Source organism: Lepisma saccharinum, chromosome 6 (genome assembly GCF_977018435.1).
Source record: "Lepisma saccharinum chromosome 6, izLepSacc3.1, whole genome shotgun sequence".
In the NCBI taxonomy this organism is placed as follows: domain Eukaryota; kingdom Metazoa; phylum Arthropoda; class Insecta; order Zygentoma; family Lepismatidae; genus Lepisma; species Lepisma saccharinum.
Window position 1 is genome coordinate 53,426,028 of NC_139234.1, and position 16,300 is coordinate 53,442,327.

General features: G+C 39.0%; 1 protein-coding gene across 7 annotated transcripts in view; it reads right to left on the bottom strand.

The window, feature by feature from the left end:
* The window catches only part of bves (popeye domain cAMP effector bves), a 217,248-nt gene that overhangs the window by 87,602 nt on the left and 113,346 nt on the right, over positions 1 to 16,300 (bottom strand). For all 7 annotated transcript variants that reach the window (XR_014441781.1, XM_083123927.1, XM_083123926.1 and 4 more), the window contains exon 3: positions 5,580 to 5,737. Coding sequence is in view for 6 of the 7 variants with exons in the window: in XM_083123927.1 (XP_082980053.1) it covers positions 5,580 to 5,737 (158 nt within the window). In the remaining variant the exon portion in view is untranslated. The remainder of the gene's footprint in view (positions 1 to 5,579; positions 5,738 to 16,300) is intronic.

The window sequence follows — 16,300 nt, forward strand, 5'->3', positions numbered from 1 at the left end:
CGTATTAACACAGATGCCGAACTTGTAACTACTAATTATATTATTTTAATTAACACGAAAAAATGTTGATAGTTATTCATATGTCCGTATTATTGCTCATAAGTTGTATGAAATTGTGTAGTTCAAAGTTCAAAAGTCACGTCTTAAACATCTAAATTACTATCTAGCCACAGTAGAGGAGTACACTCACTCACTTCTTCAAGCTATGTTCCGATTTACAAAAAATACGATATTGATGATATACATCACGTGAAAAAAATATAATGTACGTACATCAGTGGAATTTTAAGACTTCTTTCAATTCTAATAACCTACGTATTCAGTAATGGATGATATATTTTCTCTTTGTCGGTTATTTTTATCAAAGACAGAAAGAAATCTTTATGATTATTGCGATGTAGTTAGTGAACTATTAAAAAATGTGTACTTGCGTCACCAGCATTTAAGGCAATTGGAAATGTAGAACGAAAATCTGTAGATAAGTTGCTGAAGTGAAAATTTACTAGTTTATAAAGAATCTGAATAACGATTCGCTTCATACACTTGCACAGTCAGTCATTGTGATTTCATGTAACCTACTTGCTTTATTTAAATTTATACTCTGTATAAAAGTAGGAGAGCGAGATTTTATCTCAACCTGTTCTAAATATCCCAAGTACAAGGGGCAATATTAATATGAACTTATGTCAGCATGGTACGATTTCAATACATGTCCAGGTACAGTTACAAGTAAATTGTCCTTGTTAGGGATGAATGAAACACACGGTGATATTCCTAAAACTTACGCCGTATCCTGAAAAACAACTTGTCTCTTCATTTTTACCATATCCAGCTTGTCTACCGAAAAGGGATATAATTATAAGGATTTTAGAATACGAATTTCATAGATCATGAGGTTTATTGTGTTCTGCTTTTTGCTTTGATTTCTTAATTGAAGTAAGTCGCTTGCATTAATATTCCCATTTTCCGTGTGATAGTAAATCTATTTTCATTGGCTTTAATTACTGTTAGATCATTTAAGGTTAGTGTTCTTAGCATCCAGGTATTTCGAATAGGTTAGGCTAGTACGTTTGCTGCATTAGTATGTGCACACTTTCTCTCTTTGCTTGATGTAAAATTTTTAATACGAAACATGATTTTAAAAAATTGTAAGCTTAACCTTCAACCAAACCAGTCAAACTTGTGCAGCCAAATATTTATCAGATTTCTAGAAAATTAAAAATTTATTCAAGTTAGACACGGGAATTCAGTTTCCAAAGTTGGAAAGTTTATTTAATACCAAAATCCAATCTTACAAGCTGTTTCCTCAACCTAACTTTTACGAAATTATCTTGCATGCATAAGTTAAATCGTAAGTGTTTATGGATCCACAGCAATTCAATAGCAATTATATATTAACGATGATAATTCTTTACGAATTTAGAGTAAGTATCAATGTAGGATCAAATTTTATCTCTATCGCATTTTTTGCCCTTGGAAATTTGAAAAATGAAGGTACATTATGCAGAACGGTAAAGAATGGATTTTACTTTATCAACATATTCACATATTTTCTAATGCCGTATAACATTTGAAATGTTCGTGAAAGCAACGTTCTGAATGAATAAGAAAGGACGATTCAGTCAGAAAAATAAATATTATACTTTTATAATGCACTTTGTTAAATGCTATAAATTGACTATAGTTGACTAGTCCTGTGACGTCATATTTTTAACTAATTATGAATTTCCCGAAATGTAATGTATGATTTTCGTTCATCTAACGACATTGTGTACAGTGAGAAAAAAATTACCGTTGTTGGAACCACATGCTGAAATCCCTACAATTTACATACTTAACTTTCCACCACAAATAAATTTGTTTTTAAGAATGAAGTATTTTAAAGTGGGGTCTGTAGCATGGGTATTTTGCAGAAGACGAACTTGCCCACAGCTTCGGACTTTCAACTGCTATGCATGCACCGTGTGAATACAAAATGCATTTTGCACGTGTAGTGTCCCGAGAGGATAAGAACTTTGTTCTTTCATGAATTATAAACTACGTTCCGTCAAGATTTTGGACCGCAGCAGGGAACTTTGGTTCGTTTCGCAGCTCCTCGAGAAGATATATTTTAGAAACTTGGCTGACTTGTCTTTGCGCAGCGTTGAAGTTGCATGGAAATTCCTGATTTGTGACCAAACAGAATAGAAGGGAAGGCAGAAGACTGGAAGTAAATGTAAAATACAGGAAGGGGGAGACTCAAGTGAGAGATATCCTGAGAACAACATGGACGATACCGTATGACAAATGTCCAGCAATAAAATCTTATTTTTACAAGAAATGGTTGATGGATCCCGGGACGGAGCAATTGAGTGGAATCAAGTGGGCGATACTCTGATTAAATTATTGTGTGATATTTATATTTAAAACGTAGCGAGATTTTCTCCAGCTACTCCAGAGTTTTAAAATAATCTTCGCCTAATCTTTTTAAAGCTTTAATCAATGCTACAAGTTTCCAAGAAAAGAAAAAAAACATAACCAAAATTACATTCATAACCAGAGACCGTATTTTTATGTAATTACATATTTTATTTCAAAATAGTCAAACACAAAATGTAAAGAAATTTTACTAACAGCACTCATATAAATATTCTATTTTGCATTTCTACAAATTTGTAGAGTTTTGACATAAAATTAGGTCTAAACATTTCGAAATAATTTGTGCCACGTATGTCACGAAGAAGAAAGTGAAGTACCACTATAGTTTGGCATAAATATGTACAGCAAAAGCTATGTTTAAATGAGGGGACAAACAGATGGATTGAAACGTTCATGTTCTGCCCACAACTTGAACATAGAAAACACCAAGCAGATACGCAAGTACCCTTTCACAGAAAGTCAAAAATTATGCTCTGGTCTACATAGAAACGAGCCATGCGAAGTTCAATAACTTAGAAAGCCAGCGAGAGGGGATGGGCAATAAGTATAAGAATTTTTGGAAGTTGCATATTTGTGCCATTTTGTACATTAATTATACACTATAATACTTTGTTCGTACAGGGTTATTCAAAAACAACAAAAGAACATTATCGGTGTGGCCACTCAGAAAGATCTAATCTTACGCCGATCGATATGTCCCCTTGCGGTTTGTCCCACCCTTCCCTGCTACCTTAGCGGACTTACGATAATATATAACTGACATCACACAAATAGCGGGAGCGTGGGCGATGCAATCAGCTGCTTGCATTGTTCTTGTTGACAAATTGTGAAGCACTGTCAAAAGGCACGAGAGAGAGAAGGGGAAGCGAGAGGAGAAAACAAATGACTGTGCATTTTAGTTCGCGACTTTGCCAGGGGCATTACTACCTTGGTTAAGCTGTAAGTAAATTCTCTGATATGCAAGCTTTCATTTGATACTTTCATACTTTAAATATTATGAACTTCCATTACGATAAACTTTTCGAATTGTCAACATTTTAAATAATCCTGTATTTATGTATATATTTCATAAGTTATTGCTGCATAAAAATCGTCGCTTTATGATACTGAACTTGCAAATTAAGTTCTGCATTTAAAAATCTAGAACACAGAGATAAATGTGTAACTGCTATTTACACCAGGGCACATCATGCATGATGCAGATGTGTTGTATCAAGAGGTTCCGGGTTCGATACCCAGTGGAGGCACATAATGATTTGGATTCCATTTTCAACTGTACGTCAAGTCCCGATTAGCCTTTCTGTGCGTAGTGGACTTAAACAAACAAACTAGCAAATGTGCTGGTTCACCGTATATCACTCGATAGAGGGTAATGGCAACAAAGCGTCAAGTTGTCCCGGCTGTCCCAAGGCAAATTTCGTCTTATCCAATGAAAGTATTTGAAAATAAACACAATTAATGAATCTTTGAAATTTGACACAACAGACTGGCAAGGACAAATGTACCAGGAATGAAAGCTACGAACCTCTTACAATGAGGCAACACTTGACTCCCTATAGCAGTGGCTCTATACACCAATAGACCTATCAGAACTGACAGCACTTGCCTAGATTGTTGACCACCATTCATTGTCTCCTTGGAAATGCAAGCGGTGGAAAAATGAGCGCGGTGATATAATTAACGTAGAGTGGGCTCTCGGCTTGCCACCTCGCGTAGACATTGATTACATACTGCGGAGGGTTGGATGGACGTCTGTCTGTTTGCACAGTGTGCGGGGGCTTCAGTTAGCACATGATATCATTACAGATTGGAATTTGATTACTTTTTCTGTGCATACTGTCTCTGGATCCCTACAAACGTAATTTTCTCTACAGCTGCTTCTTTTATCTTTTCCTTTAAGTTCTCCTCACCTTCCAAATGACCTATTTAACCTTATTTGCATTTTATCATGCATAAAAACTTTCATGCTCGGATACTACCACACAGTGTTACTAACTTTCAAACTGTTTTAAAAATCCTGAAGTTTGGTTTTCGTTACTTAGCGTCGTTTTTCTTTACCTTTTGGCTAATCGCGACCATGAAGTTGAGTGATGATATGGTAAAATCGATGAAGCGACATTTACAAGGAACCACCATGCCTAGGCCGGGATTCGAACACCTGACGTTGTAGCGCGCTGTGATAATCACTCCTCCACGGAAGTCGGCTGAATTGAACGTCTAGTCAATAAGTGCCAAAACCAATATTCACCAATGTTCACTAAAGTTCTGGGTTCAAGTCCCGGATCAAATTTAATCAATCATCCTTATTGTCCCAATTAGCGAAAAGAAAAGAAAGCAATACTAAATAAGAATACAAATCTAAATACAGAAAAGTAACTGAAGAAGAACAATACAATGATGTAACAATGAATTGCTATTAGCACGATAATTATTGTATTCTTCAGTGTTTAAAATATTGATGGAGAAAAATAATTATAATATCTAATTCATTACTTAAAGGGTTAAGTTCGTTCCCGCATATTATATATTTTAATAGTGTAATAAACAAAGAACCGAGGTATTAAATATTTAGGAAATCAAACAATAAAACAGCAATAAGAAACAGGAAATCCTTACGAATCAGGAAAGGTATTTTTTTCATTTTAAGGTAGGTTTTCTACATCTAGGCTAATGGCGACGATGAAATACACGTTATTGATTGAATTAGATTATTTTACGTAGATTTTCTGCGAAGGAGAGGACGAATGGGGATATGATAAAATGGATGAAGGAACAATCACAAACACATATGGACGACACAATTCCTACAGAGGATTATCCTGGCCGAAGGTCCAGGCGCCAGAGCCTCGTTAGTCTGCAAAATGAAGTCCAGGGAAGATAGGTTAACGTTTGGGTGTCTTCTCTTACACCCCGAAACACATGAAGGAAGAAACATAATGCTTTAAACGAGATTGGAACGTAAGACTTCTGGCTTCGAAACATGCTGCGCTAACCACTCTGCTTGTTCAGGAAAGATAAAATATAAGGAAATAAACAATATGAGAAGCAAGACAAATACAAGCAAGAAGCACAAGAGCCGGGTGCTCTCAACCAAAACTACATAGTCCAATACAGAATCGCACAAACGCATCCATTAAGCGCTCACACCACCTGGTACTCACTTTCCGGAGAGAACAAGCGAGAGGCTGTCCACCTTGGTGACCTTCTCCTGCGCGTAGATTTCCTGGTACTTGAGTTGCCGAATCACTTTCATACAATTGAGCACTTTTTTGAACTGATGCCTCGTCACTTTCAGCGGCTGGAACAGCGCCAGGTACACCTGGAACAGAAAGAAAAGGGTCACTCTGAGCTCTTACAACATCCTACACAAATCTCTCTAGACAAGGAAAACAATCTGCTTGCCTTGTTTGTTTTCGCACTCTTGCATAGAAACACTAGTATTCTTACAAAATTCAAAATATAATATTTGCCTACACAATGAGTGAAATTGGTAAATGGTGCGTAAGATTTTATCCTATTATGCCTGAATCACACGAGGCTAGATTTTCCAGTTGTGTACTATCTGCTCATCTGCTAGTTTTCGCCTCACACGATTACTCGTTACCGTACTTGTCGGTATACATTTGTTTCCACAAGGCATTGCGCACAGCAGACAAGCTAAAAAGATGGACGAGCCACTTGAGAAGAACGTCGTAGAAGAATAGCTACTGCTGTTATTATTTAAAATTAAAACATTCGTGTTCATTGGTATGGTAATCAAGATATACTGAACAAGCTCTTTAGTGAACTCTGATATGTACTTATATTCATACATGAGATACGCAGGATTAATTTATAAAAAAATATGTGCTGAACTAAATATGTCAAACTTTAACACACTGGCAATAATAAGGATTTTCATTATCGGCTTTTCTTTAATCGAGCAGCGACCAAAAACAACCAGCACTCGGAAACTACAGAAAAAGGTATTTTCTTTACAAACTCACAGATCTTTACATGCAATTGCAATTAGAACACGGTCTAGTCGTGAAAACCAGTCTATCAGCCATCATTTCCAGCCAGGTAGCCAGTCCAGCGCCAACTAGGGCATCCCTACTGGAAATCCTGTTAGTTGGCGCTGAACAGGCTACTTGCCCGGATGTGAAGGCTGCCTGCCTGGCTGCTTTACTGGTTTGGAGGAATAGGACATGTTCTTATTGCTAATGGCTTTCCTCGACTGGATTCTGTGGAACAGCCAATCAGAGCAAAGTTTGGCCATGTGAAGATAATCTGCGAGTTTGCAAAGGGGAGTTTTTGTCTGTTGTTTCCGAGTGTTGGCTGCTTTTGTTAGTTTCTCGATCAAAAAAAAAAAGGAAAGAGATGACGTGCAGTGCATTCGTGTTCAGTTCATTAATATTTAGGTATTTATGCAAAGCGATGCGATGTGTACGTGACAAATATGATTAGCCGAAAATGAAAATCCTTATTATTACTTACAAGTGTATTATATTAAATGTTAGAATTTTTTTTAATTTGTGAGTGAATCCTGCGAATCTCATGTATGTGAATATGCATACCCGAGTTAATTCAAAAGCTTCTTAGCTACGCATTGATTACTATATTTTTTCGAGCAAATCTCTAGTCAATACTTTTCTTTTTAATTTTCAATAAAAGCACAAAGCAGTAATTGTCCTACATTCTTCAAATTGCTTGTCCATCTTTACAGATTGTCTGCTCTGCGCAATGTCTTATGGGAACAAAAGTCTATCGACAAGTACGGTAACAAGTATCGTGTGAGGCGAAAACTAGCAAATGGGTAGCCAGTCCAGCGCCAACTAGGGCATTCCTACTGGAAACCCAGTTCAGTGTGATTCAGGCTTTACAGACTCCTACACAACAGAGAAAGAAATGCACACGAAGGTCTGTATCTTGCATGCTCTAGAATCCTACAAGGATTCTCATAATTTAGAATATCAAACATTATTCTACGAAAAGTATATGGACTACTCCACATATGTATCTCGTTTTGCCCAGTCATTGGCTTTCAAAATTTAGACTTGCATATTGTATTATTCCTCCCTCTTTAGATTATTCACAACAATGATTAGATGAAACTGATGGAAGATGGGACACTTACAAAGGAACAGCTGGGTGGTGCGATAGGCCATCTATGCGGCAAAATTTAGAACTACCATAATATTTATATACAGGGTCGTTCAAGGTTGACCGGGATTTTCGTACGTAAAAAAATCGATGAAACGTGCGGGTGGCGTAATGTATTCCTTCGCGAGTAACTAGCGCCCGGCATGACGTATTTCGCGCATGCGCAGCAGTTGCAGCGAACATGGCGGCAAGCAGTGTGTCTGTGGCTGTGGAGCAGCGGTGTGTAATCAAATTTCTCGTGAACGAGAAAGTGAAACCAGCTGAGATTTTCAGACGATTGCAAGCACAGTATGGTGAACAAACGATGTCGCGGACAAGAGTGTACGAATGGTGTGAGCAGTTTCGCGAAGGACGGGAGCTGGTGACAAATGAAGCGCATGGACACGTTCGCCCGACTGCAGTCACACCAGTGAATATCGCACGTGTTGAGCAAATGATTCTTGAGAACCGGCGGGTAACAGTGCGGGATATTGCTGCCGAGGTGAATATCAGTGTCGGGAGTGTTGAGACAATCATTCACGACCACTTACGCTTCCGCAAAATCTGTGCAAAGTGGGTTCCCCGCCAGCTGACATTCGATCAGAAGTGGACACGCAGGACGGTCTGTGAACAGCTTCTGAATCGGTTTCGAGCAGAAGGTGATGAATTGTTGCAATCCATCATCACGTGTGATGAAACATGGTTGCACAATTCAACCCCAGAGACTAAAAGACGCAGCATGGAGTGGCGGCATAAAGGTTCCCCGCCCCCCAAGAAAAGCAAAACGCAGCCGTCCGCTGGAAAGATCATGGCAAGTGTCTTCTGGGACATGAAGGGCGTTATCCATGTGGATTTTCTGGACAAAGAGAGCACGATTAATGCCCAGTATTACTCCACATTGTTGAGTGGTGCTGTACGAAAGTCCATTCGCAAGAAAAGACATGGGATGTTGTCTAGAAATGTCATTCTTCTCCATGACAATGCCCGCCCTCACACGGCCAATGTGACAACAACAACTCTGGCCGACATGCGCTGGGAAGTTCTGCCCCATCCCCCTACAGTCCGGATTTACCCCCCAGTGATTATCATTTGTTTGCACCCCTTAAAGACCATCTGGGAGGGAAGAAATTCACGACAGACGAAGCACTGAGGAGCGATGTCCTCCAGTGGCTACGACAACAACCAAGTTCTTTCTACGCCAAAGGAATTCGGGAGCTGCCAGAACGATGGCAACGGTGCCTCGGCGCGCACGGAGAATACTTTGAAAAACTGACATAGTTTGGTGTTTCTTCTGCTACCTATTTCCTCTGCAGAAATAAAAGTCCCGGTCAACCTTGAACGACCCTTGTACATTTGGAAGTAAATATTCAGTGCTGAATTAAGAAGTAGTTGTGTCCAGGATTAACCAATAAATCCATTGATAAATATTTAATTCTCTCCCTTGGACAGTTAAAAGTTAAGATGGATGTTTGAACGAGTTGGTGTAGTAAATGCGTCGAGGGTTCAATACATAGAAAAATTTGCAGAGTCGATGATGTCGACGAGAAAAATAGACTTCTCCGCAAGGTCTTAAAAGAGATTTCTGTCCACAAACCTAAAAAAATTAGGATCTGAAAAGGAGAAAAAAAATATTTAGATGGAATTACATGAAAAGAAGTTCGGCAATAACCCTGCCATCTTAACTTCCGTAAATGTTCCCATTATTTTCCTGTCAGTTTTTAAAGCTGGTCGAAGAATATTTCTCCAGGAGAATGGAAACTGGCATTGCTTTCATCCGCTTGGCACCAATCTTCTTCCTTCAGAGAAAAGAAAGGGAAGTTTTGAACACTCTTCTCGTAAACTTCGGAAAGAAATATGTAAGTTACAGTTGCCTTGGGATTTAGATCGAGCTGCTTTCTTCTCTGTATGGAAGCCGATGGGAAAACACGAGGAAAAAGGACTGGGAGGAGGGGAGGTAAAGAGAAGAAAAGTTAAAGAGGGAGAGAGAGATCAAGGTAAAGAAAACCATAAAGATGAAAATGTGACAAAGCGAGAGGAATTGCGAGACAAAGAAAAGAAAGGTGAAGATATGAATGAGCAGGGTGAGAAATCATTGAAGATATTATGATTATATATATTTATAAAGTAACAAAATAATTCCATTACCTACTGGTAAAAATGTCAAATTACAAAATAGTTTAAGAGGTTTTTTATTAAGTTTTTGCTTTCTGCATATATAATTCAATTAAGATTTTATATTTATGAGAGCGAGAGAGAGAGAGGGAAATAAAGCATGAAGCACAAACACACAGAAGACAGACATTATATTTCGTTCTTTGTGTGTGTGCTCGACATTATCCTTAGTAAAGTAAATTTCAAGTCAAAACTAATGTTTATGTTTGTTGTTATAATAAAAGCACTCTCCCTCCGGAATTTTTTTGGTGGGAGAAATCCCCTTTTTTCCCCTCTCCCTTCCAGGATTTCACACCCTGGGAATGAGGAATATAGAGATGTGAAAGAAGCATCGATGACTTACTCCAGGGCTAAAGTTCACGCGCTTCGGCTATGTTTCTTCGGAAAAGAAAGTTTCGGAAATCAATGGAGTGATGAGAATATATACTCAACACTGTTGGCCTAACGGGATATCATCTTTCTATCTCGGTTGAGGTTTTTGGGGATGGAAAAGGCTCGTAAATATAAATTTAACATAACGAGTTCCTGCAAGCAAGAACGGTCGCCATAGGAACAATCGAAACCATTCGAACACAGAGAATTTGAATGTAAATATGGGTCACTGTAGCGAAGCGGAAGGGAGCCTTCTCTATCGGCCCAACTGTTGAAATCTCTCCAAATTTAGATTTGCTTGTTGTTGCACTTCAGAACCTTTGATCTTCTGTTATATATTCTGTTTCGAATTGTGCGGGAAAGCTAGAGAGAACTGGAGTACTTCCAACAGGACGTTACTGGGAAATTTGAATGTATGTAGAGAGAAAAGTTTCTTCGGAATTTCGAGCAGAAAAATCTTTGGGTCGTCCTCATGCTTGGCGAACTCACTGTGTCGAAGTTTAGCTTAGTTTGAGGTGAAAAAGAAATAGCAACGGACTTCTGTCTAGATTACATGATTTCCACTCTTTTCGCAAAAAAATTACATGACAAGTACAGTCAACGGCAAAGACAATAATAGGCAAGTTGCCTATTGCTATTTTCTTTCTTCCTGTGTTGTTTCAAGGAATGGAATTCTGTTGATTCGAACCAGATGCCCTCTATTATGGACGTTTATATTATGATGATCATATTGTGGAAAACGGACAATGAAAATAGCGATTGACAAATCACCTACCACTTCTTTTGCCGTTGGATGTACAATTATCACTTTCCCGCCGTAAAGTTACGTTCGGATATGAAAATTAACGAATAATAATAGTCAGTGGCAGAGCGTGAGCCTTACACTATATGCTTTGTAAGAACGCCGACAATGTATGACCCCTTTACTGCACGTTGTTTCCTGCCTAAATTAATTCTCTTGCGGGGAAAGAGGCACTTGAACGCCTTCCGTCGGAACTCGTATTAAAATGATAAACAAGACTTACATGGATGCAAAAGTCTCTATACATTTCTGCGACAATTCTTTTTCTAATGCTATGCTGTCACAAAGATATGCATCTTTAGTGAAAATTTATGAATTTACAAAATGTTAATTGCTTTGTGTCGAATTTTGTCTTATTGCTAAATTGTCCATTTCAGACCCATATCACTGATGATGAACGTGAAAGAAATGCCGATGTAATAAACAAACTTCTGTTTATTGATAAAGCATGTGGAAAGGTTATCCACACAATTTTCGCATTTCGGAAGACGAGGAACCAACAAATTTGATTGAATGAGAACGAGACACAGAAAGTGAATGTTGGGCTTATTGCCTTAACCTCTGTCGAGACACCGATGTCGAGCACTAAATCTTTGCTAAATATGTCTTGAAATAAATATATTTTTCATGTCTTACAACATGTTTCACGTAATTCTAATTATTTTTTTAAAAAAAGTTACTTTTGAGATTCCCTGTATATTCTCAAGGGAAGGAAATTTTCTTTTCAAATAAAGATAGAGTCTGAGAAAAATCCAGGAGGGAGAATTCTATGGCTATCCCCCCGAACACTTAGTTAACGCTGTCGCCTTGTACGCAAATGATTCCGGGTTGGATTCGTGGCGAAAGCACATTCCGAAGTGACTTCTCTAACCACTTGTTCACATGCACCTTTTGCACATCCCACACTAAATGAACTTTTTGAAGATTTCCAGGAAAAACTAATAATCAACAATAACGAATGATAACCATGTACGATTATGTTTATTTCCAGTTAGTATATACTTATTTACTTATTATTACTTTCTCCTATCTTTCTGCTGGCTTCCAGTACACACAATTTCTTTCTTCTTACATTATCTAACTCACATTCTTCCTAGATCACTTTCAACCTTCTGATATATCCTCGCTTCGTACTTCGGATCTAGTATATGCATCATGTATATTACGAGTATGTGATCGTATATACGGCACCGTGAATGTTCACTTTATGCACTATGCACCTTTCATTATTCTTATTTTATTCATTGTATTGTACTGAATTATGAAATAAAGGCAATGAAAATTGAAAGAAAACGGAGGAACTGTAAAATCCCGCAGATATAACGCCCTGTTTAATTTAAAAGCCAGCAGGGCACTTCTGGGGTTCCCCACTTTTCTTCTTTTCCTTCATTCCGAAGTGGATCGGATCACAACTGAGCATAGAGTAGACTGGCTTTGACTACAGTTTAACACCTCACACAGAAAAGAAAACTGAAAACTGGAGGCTCTTTTCAGTTCTTCTCGCCCCCTCGCTCGGGAAGATTAATAAAGGTGTCGCACGGCGTGGCTCGGATCGATGCCAGACTCACCTGGCCGGCAGCCATGACGTTCGGGCAACTTGTTGAACGCCGTTCCACAAATCTCTGGCGTCTCCGAAACTCGACCTTCGTCAACTTCGATTCCCTTGCGTTCCATAAATCCCCACGAGGAGCCACAGAGAGATGAAAAGAGCTGTTTTTTTTTGTCTTTTTGATCCAGTTCCAGGCTCCCATCGTTTCGTTCGCACCAGTGTTTGTACTCAAGTCAACCTTGATTCGTAGACTCTCGCTCGAACTAGGCTTGCTTTGATTTCGAGACAACGAAAGGATCCAGCGTTTGTAATTATCTGGTATAAGTATTTAAAGATGAAATTGATGCAAAGGATACTCATGAAGGAACACCCGTACCAGGAATCTAACATGTGAGTGTCGGTGGCGAGCTCATACAGTACACTGCGTGTACAGTCAATGATAGCACTAGTTTTTTTTTAAAGAAATTGATACTATACTATTGGAATAAGGATAATTTAGAATGACCACATATTCTGATAACGGAAAAAGTAACTTGTCGATTTCAGCATAAAATTTACACGATATTCCGATTAAATTTAACATGATATGGTCATCCCTACCTTTTAAATTTAAGCATTTATATCACTATACTTACCCCACACCCCCTATACGCCTTCATGGCGTGGTGCTAAGCACAGGGGAACACTTTACCTTTTTTATCACTATACTTCAGTGATCATTTCTGTAAATAATAACGACAATTGAAGACTAAAATTGGTAAACGCTGTAAGTGCCACAATAATTCAAACACAGTTTTCCACGTTAAACTGTGAAATGTGCCATGCTTTATAATGTGGTAAACGTGAAATGTGGCTGGTAGCCCTCTTAGTTGTTCAAAGGGCGTGTAAAGAGGTCACTAGTGTGCACGTTCTTATGGGCTGATGTGCGGAACGATGCGATTTCCCAACACTTCCGCTTTTGGCGCTTACAACGTTCACCACTTTTAGACCTCAATATACATACATGAGAGAGAAAGACAGAAAAAGGAAGAGGAAAAGAGAAGAAAATAAAGAGAAAGAAAGATCAGAGAGAAAGGGAGAAGAGAGGGGAGAGAAAGGGAGAAGAGAGGGGAGAGAAGAATGAATGAGAGGAGAAAAGAAAGAGAGAGGGGAGAAAAGAAAGAAAATGGGCGAGATAGAAAGAGAAAGAACGGGTGAAAAAACAGATTATAGAGGTGCGCATCTCAATTCTGATTCGCAGTTGAACAAACTTCAGGTTAGTTTTTAAGCAAGATTTCTATTTCTTTCCTGATTTGAGGACAAGAAAGCTCGCACGATTCTGAAGTAAGGAAGTAGAGGGCTGAGTAGTATCATACCATGCGAGATTGGCTTCAGTATGAGCAGCTTGCGTCTTTGCAACCTGGTCATACATGAAAATTGCTCGGGTCGCATAGTGGTGAGGATATTCTCTTTGAAATCATTTTGGAGCGGAAGAATTTAAAGAGCGAACAGATGAACTATTTGTGGACATTAATTACTACAGTGCCTTTCACGGTCGAGTCGTCCGCGGCGCAGCTTCCAGCTCGCCGTAGCAGGTGGGAGCGAATCTGCTGGCATTTAGATACACAGCTGTCCGCTGACCTTGGCACTGGACGCATCAGTGCTTATTTCATTACATAGATAGCTTTTCCAGTTACGCGGATATTGCATGAAGTTTGCCGGCAAACGAGCTCTCGCTGCCAGGTGCGCTTGCCGCCGCTCTGCGGACGATTTGATCGTGAAAGGCACTGTATTAGCTACGAGCATTTGGGAGAAGAGCTTTATTGTTCTGTATGCACGAAGTCAAAGGATCATGAACAATAGTGAACAGTAGTCAAAGAAATGTAGAGAACAGAATCTTCATATTTCATAGGTTCAGAAGCTTATCGTCGGTAAATGTCTATTCTTAGGCATTCTGTACAAGATTTGTTCCAAGGACAATTTTTATTCTCTACCAACAAAGCGGAATGCGGCAAACATCAAAAGCATATTCTACAAGAGAAATGGTCGATGTTGGTTCACCCGTTCGAATTCACACACTGTCCTTGTTTATAGTAAACTTACTGTACACAGATACATATATAATATAATATGCCATACTACTTACAATTCGAGAACTGAAAAACACTCCAAGAACAAATTATTATTATTACAAATACACACATTTTATGTTTTACAATGAGATGTAACCAAAGATGATTTCATATCGAAGTGTCAAGCCGCACTTAGGAACGAACCTTCAGGGAAAAAATCGTACCGGACTGGCACGACAAGTTGCACATGTCGTCTCGCAGTGAATGCTTTATATATAACATCTAGAAGAGAGGCCAGCCGGTGGCCATCTTTGAAATATTCTGATCCTCTAGTTTTATAGTAATAAAGCATCAATATGAACTACGTAGCAAAAATTTAAATACTGTGTTCATTATCTTTTATTATTTAGGTTTGTGCACCAATCGACTTTAATTCGCCTTCGATATCATGTAAAGGTACTATGCTTGGCTATTTAGGGCGTGACTGTATTTGAACAAGTCGCAGCTTGGAGGCGCTACAGTCAACGTGTATCCGACGTTAGGATCACTCTTTTCTTTATCCAGACTGTGCTTGTCGCTTTAAGGAGCTTTCAGAGCAAAGCTATAAGCGACATATGTCACTTGGAAACGAACCTTCCGTGCAGAAGTGACACAAGCTGAACGTGTCGCTTGTCGTTGCGTCTAGCTAGGACCGGGCAGTTCTCTCAATATCGTGTCGCCTCGATCTGAAAGTGAATGCACGTTTACGGACGGGAGAAGCCCGTGTCGCTTAGTTCTGAAAGCTTACTTTGTGCGACACACTCGTGTTACTGTTGATTGGTTCGGTCCCAAAAGACACGTGTCATTTGTCACATCGGCGTGAAAGTCTTAAGATTCCGTGCACTTTAAGGGCAGGAGGAACAGTTTGTGTCCAGCCAGACGCGAAGACCCTAAACTGCTCCTTCCCCACTGACCTTTCCCCGCGGCGAACTGTACCTTGGAGGAGGAGAAAACTTAGCATTACGCTTGTGAGAGTATTATTTTACTTGTTCTCTTGGGAATACCAAACTTCAGATGGCGTAGAAGAAACATGAACGGAAAGAGGACACTTGAATATTTGATTTGTCGTAGGAAAAAGTCGAAACTTCAATTTGATTAGCCGTAACTTGAAGTCCTTAGCGTTTTTCTCTCCATAAGGAATGCATGGGAATCTGAAAACTCTCATCATATTTTTCAATCATTGTGTCCAGCTTAATAATAAACTTGAAATATTGCTTCCACAATTGTAACATTTGCAAATTTATACTCGGATTTAATTTTAGTAGCGTTCCGACGATATTGTAATAAACGCACACCTGGTGCGAAACTGTCACTCGTCGCCTTAATGTAGAAGCGGAGTACAGATGCCACATCCGAAAATACTACTCATTCTGGGCATTTTACAGGTATTTCGTTTGAGAGTTCCGAATACCTACACTGTAGTTTTCACAGGAAAAGAGCTAATTGGTGTAGAAACCCACATAAACGCGGGGGGAGCGGTCTGTTCACGCACGAATAACAACACGTCACTGGAAGTAGGCGTTCAAGCAGACACAACGCAGGCACGCCCAACAATGTTTCTTTCACAATGAGCGTTTGTCCAAAACACGCTCGACCTTGCTTTAGTTCTTCTACCTGCTTCCAGTAACAGACACAAAGATTTGTTTACCGCGATTTAATTGCGACGAGCCAGGTCTGTTCTGAAAATTTCATCATTTCCTCTCATTACAATAAAATGAATACAACACGCAAAGAATCCTTGTTCATTTCCCTTAATGATTAATGTTAGGGCTAAGC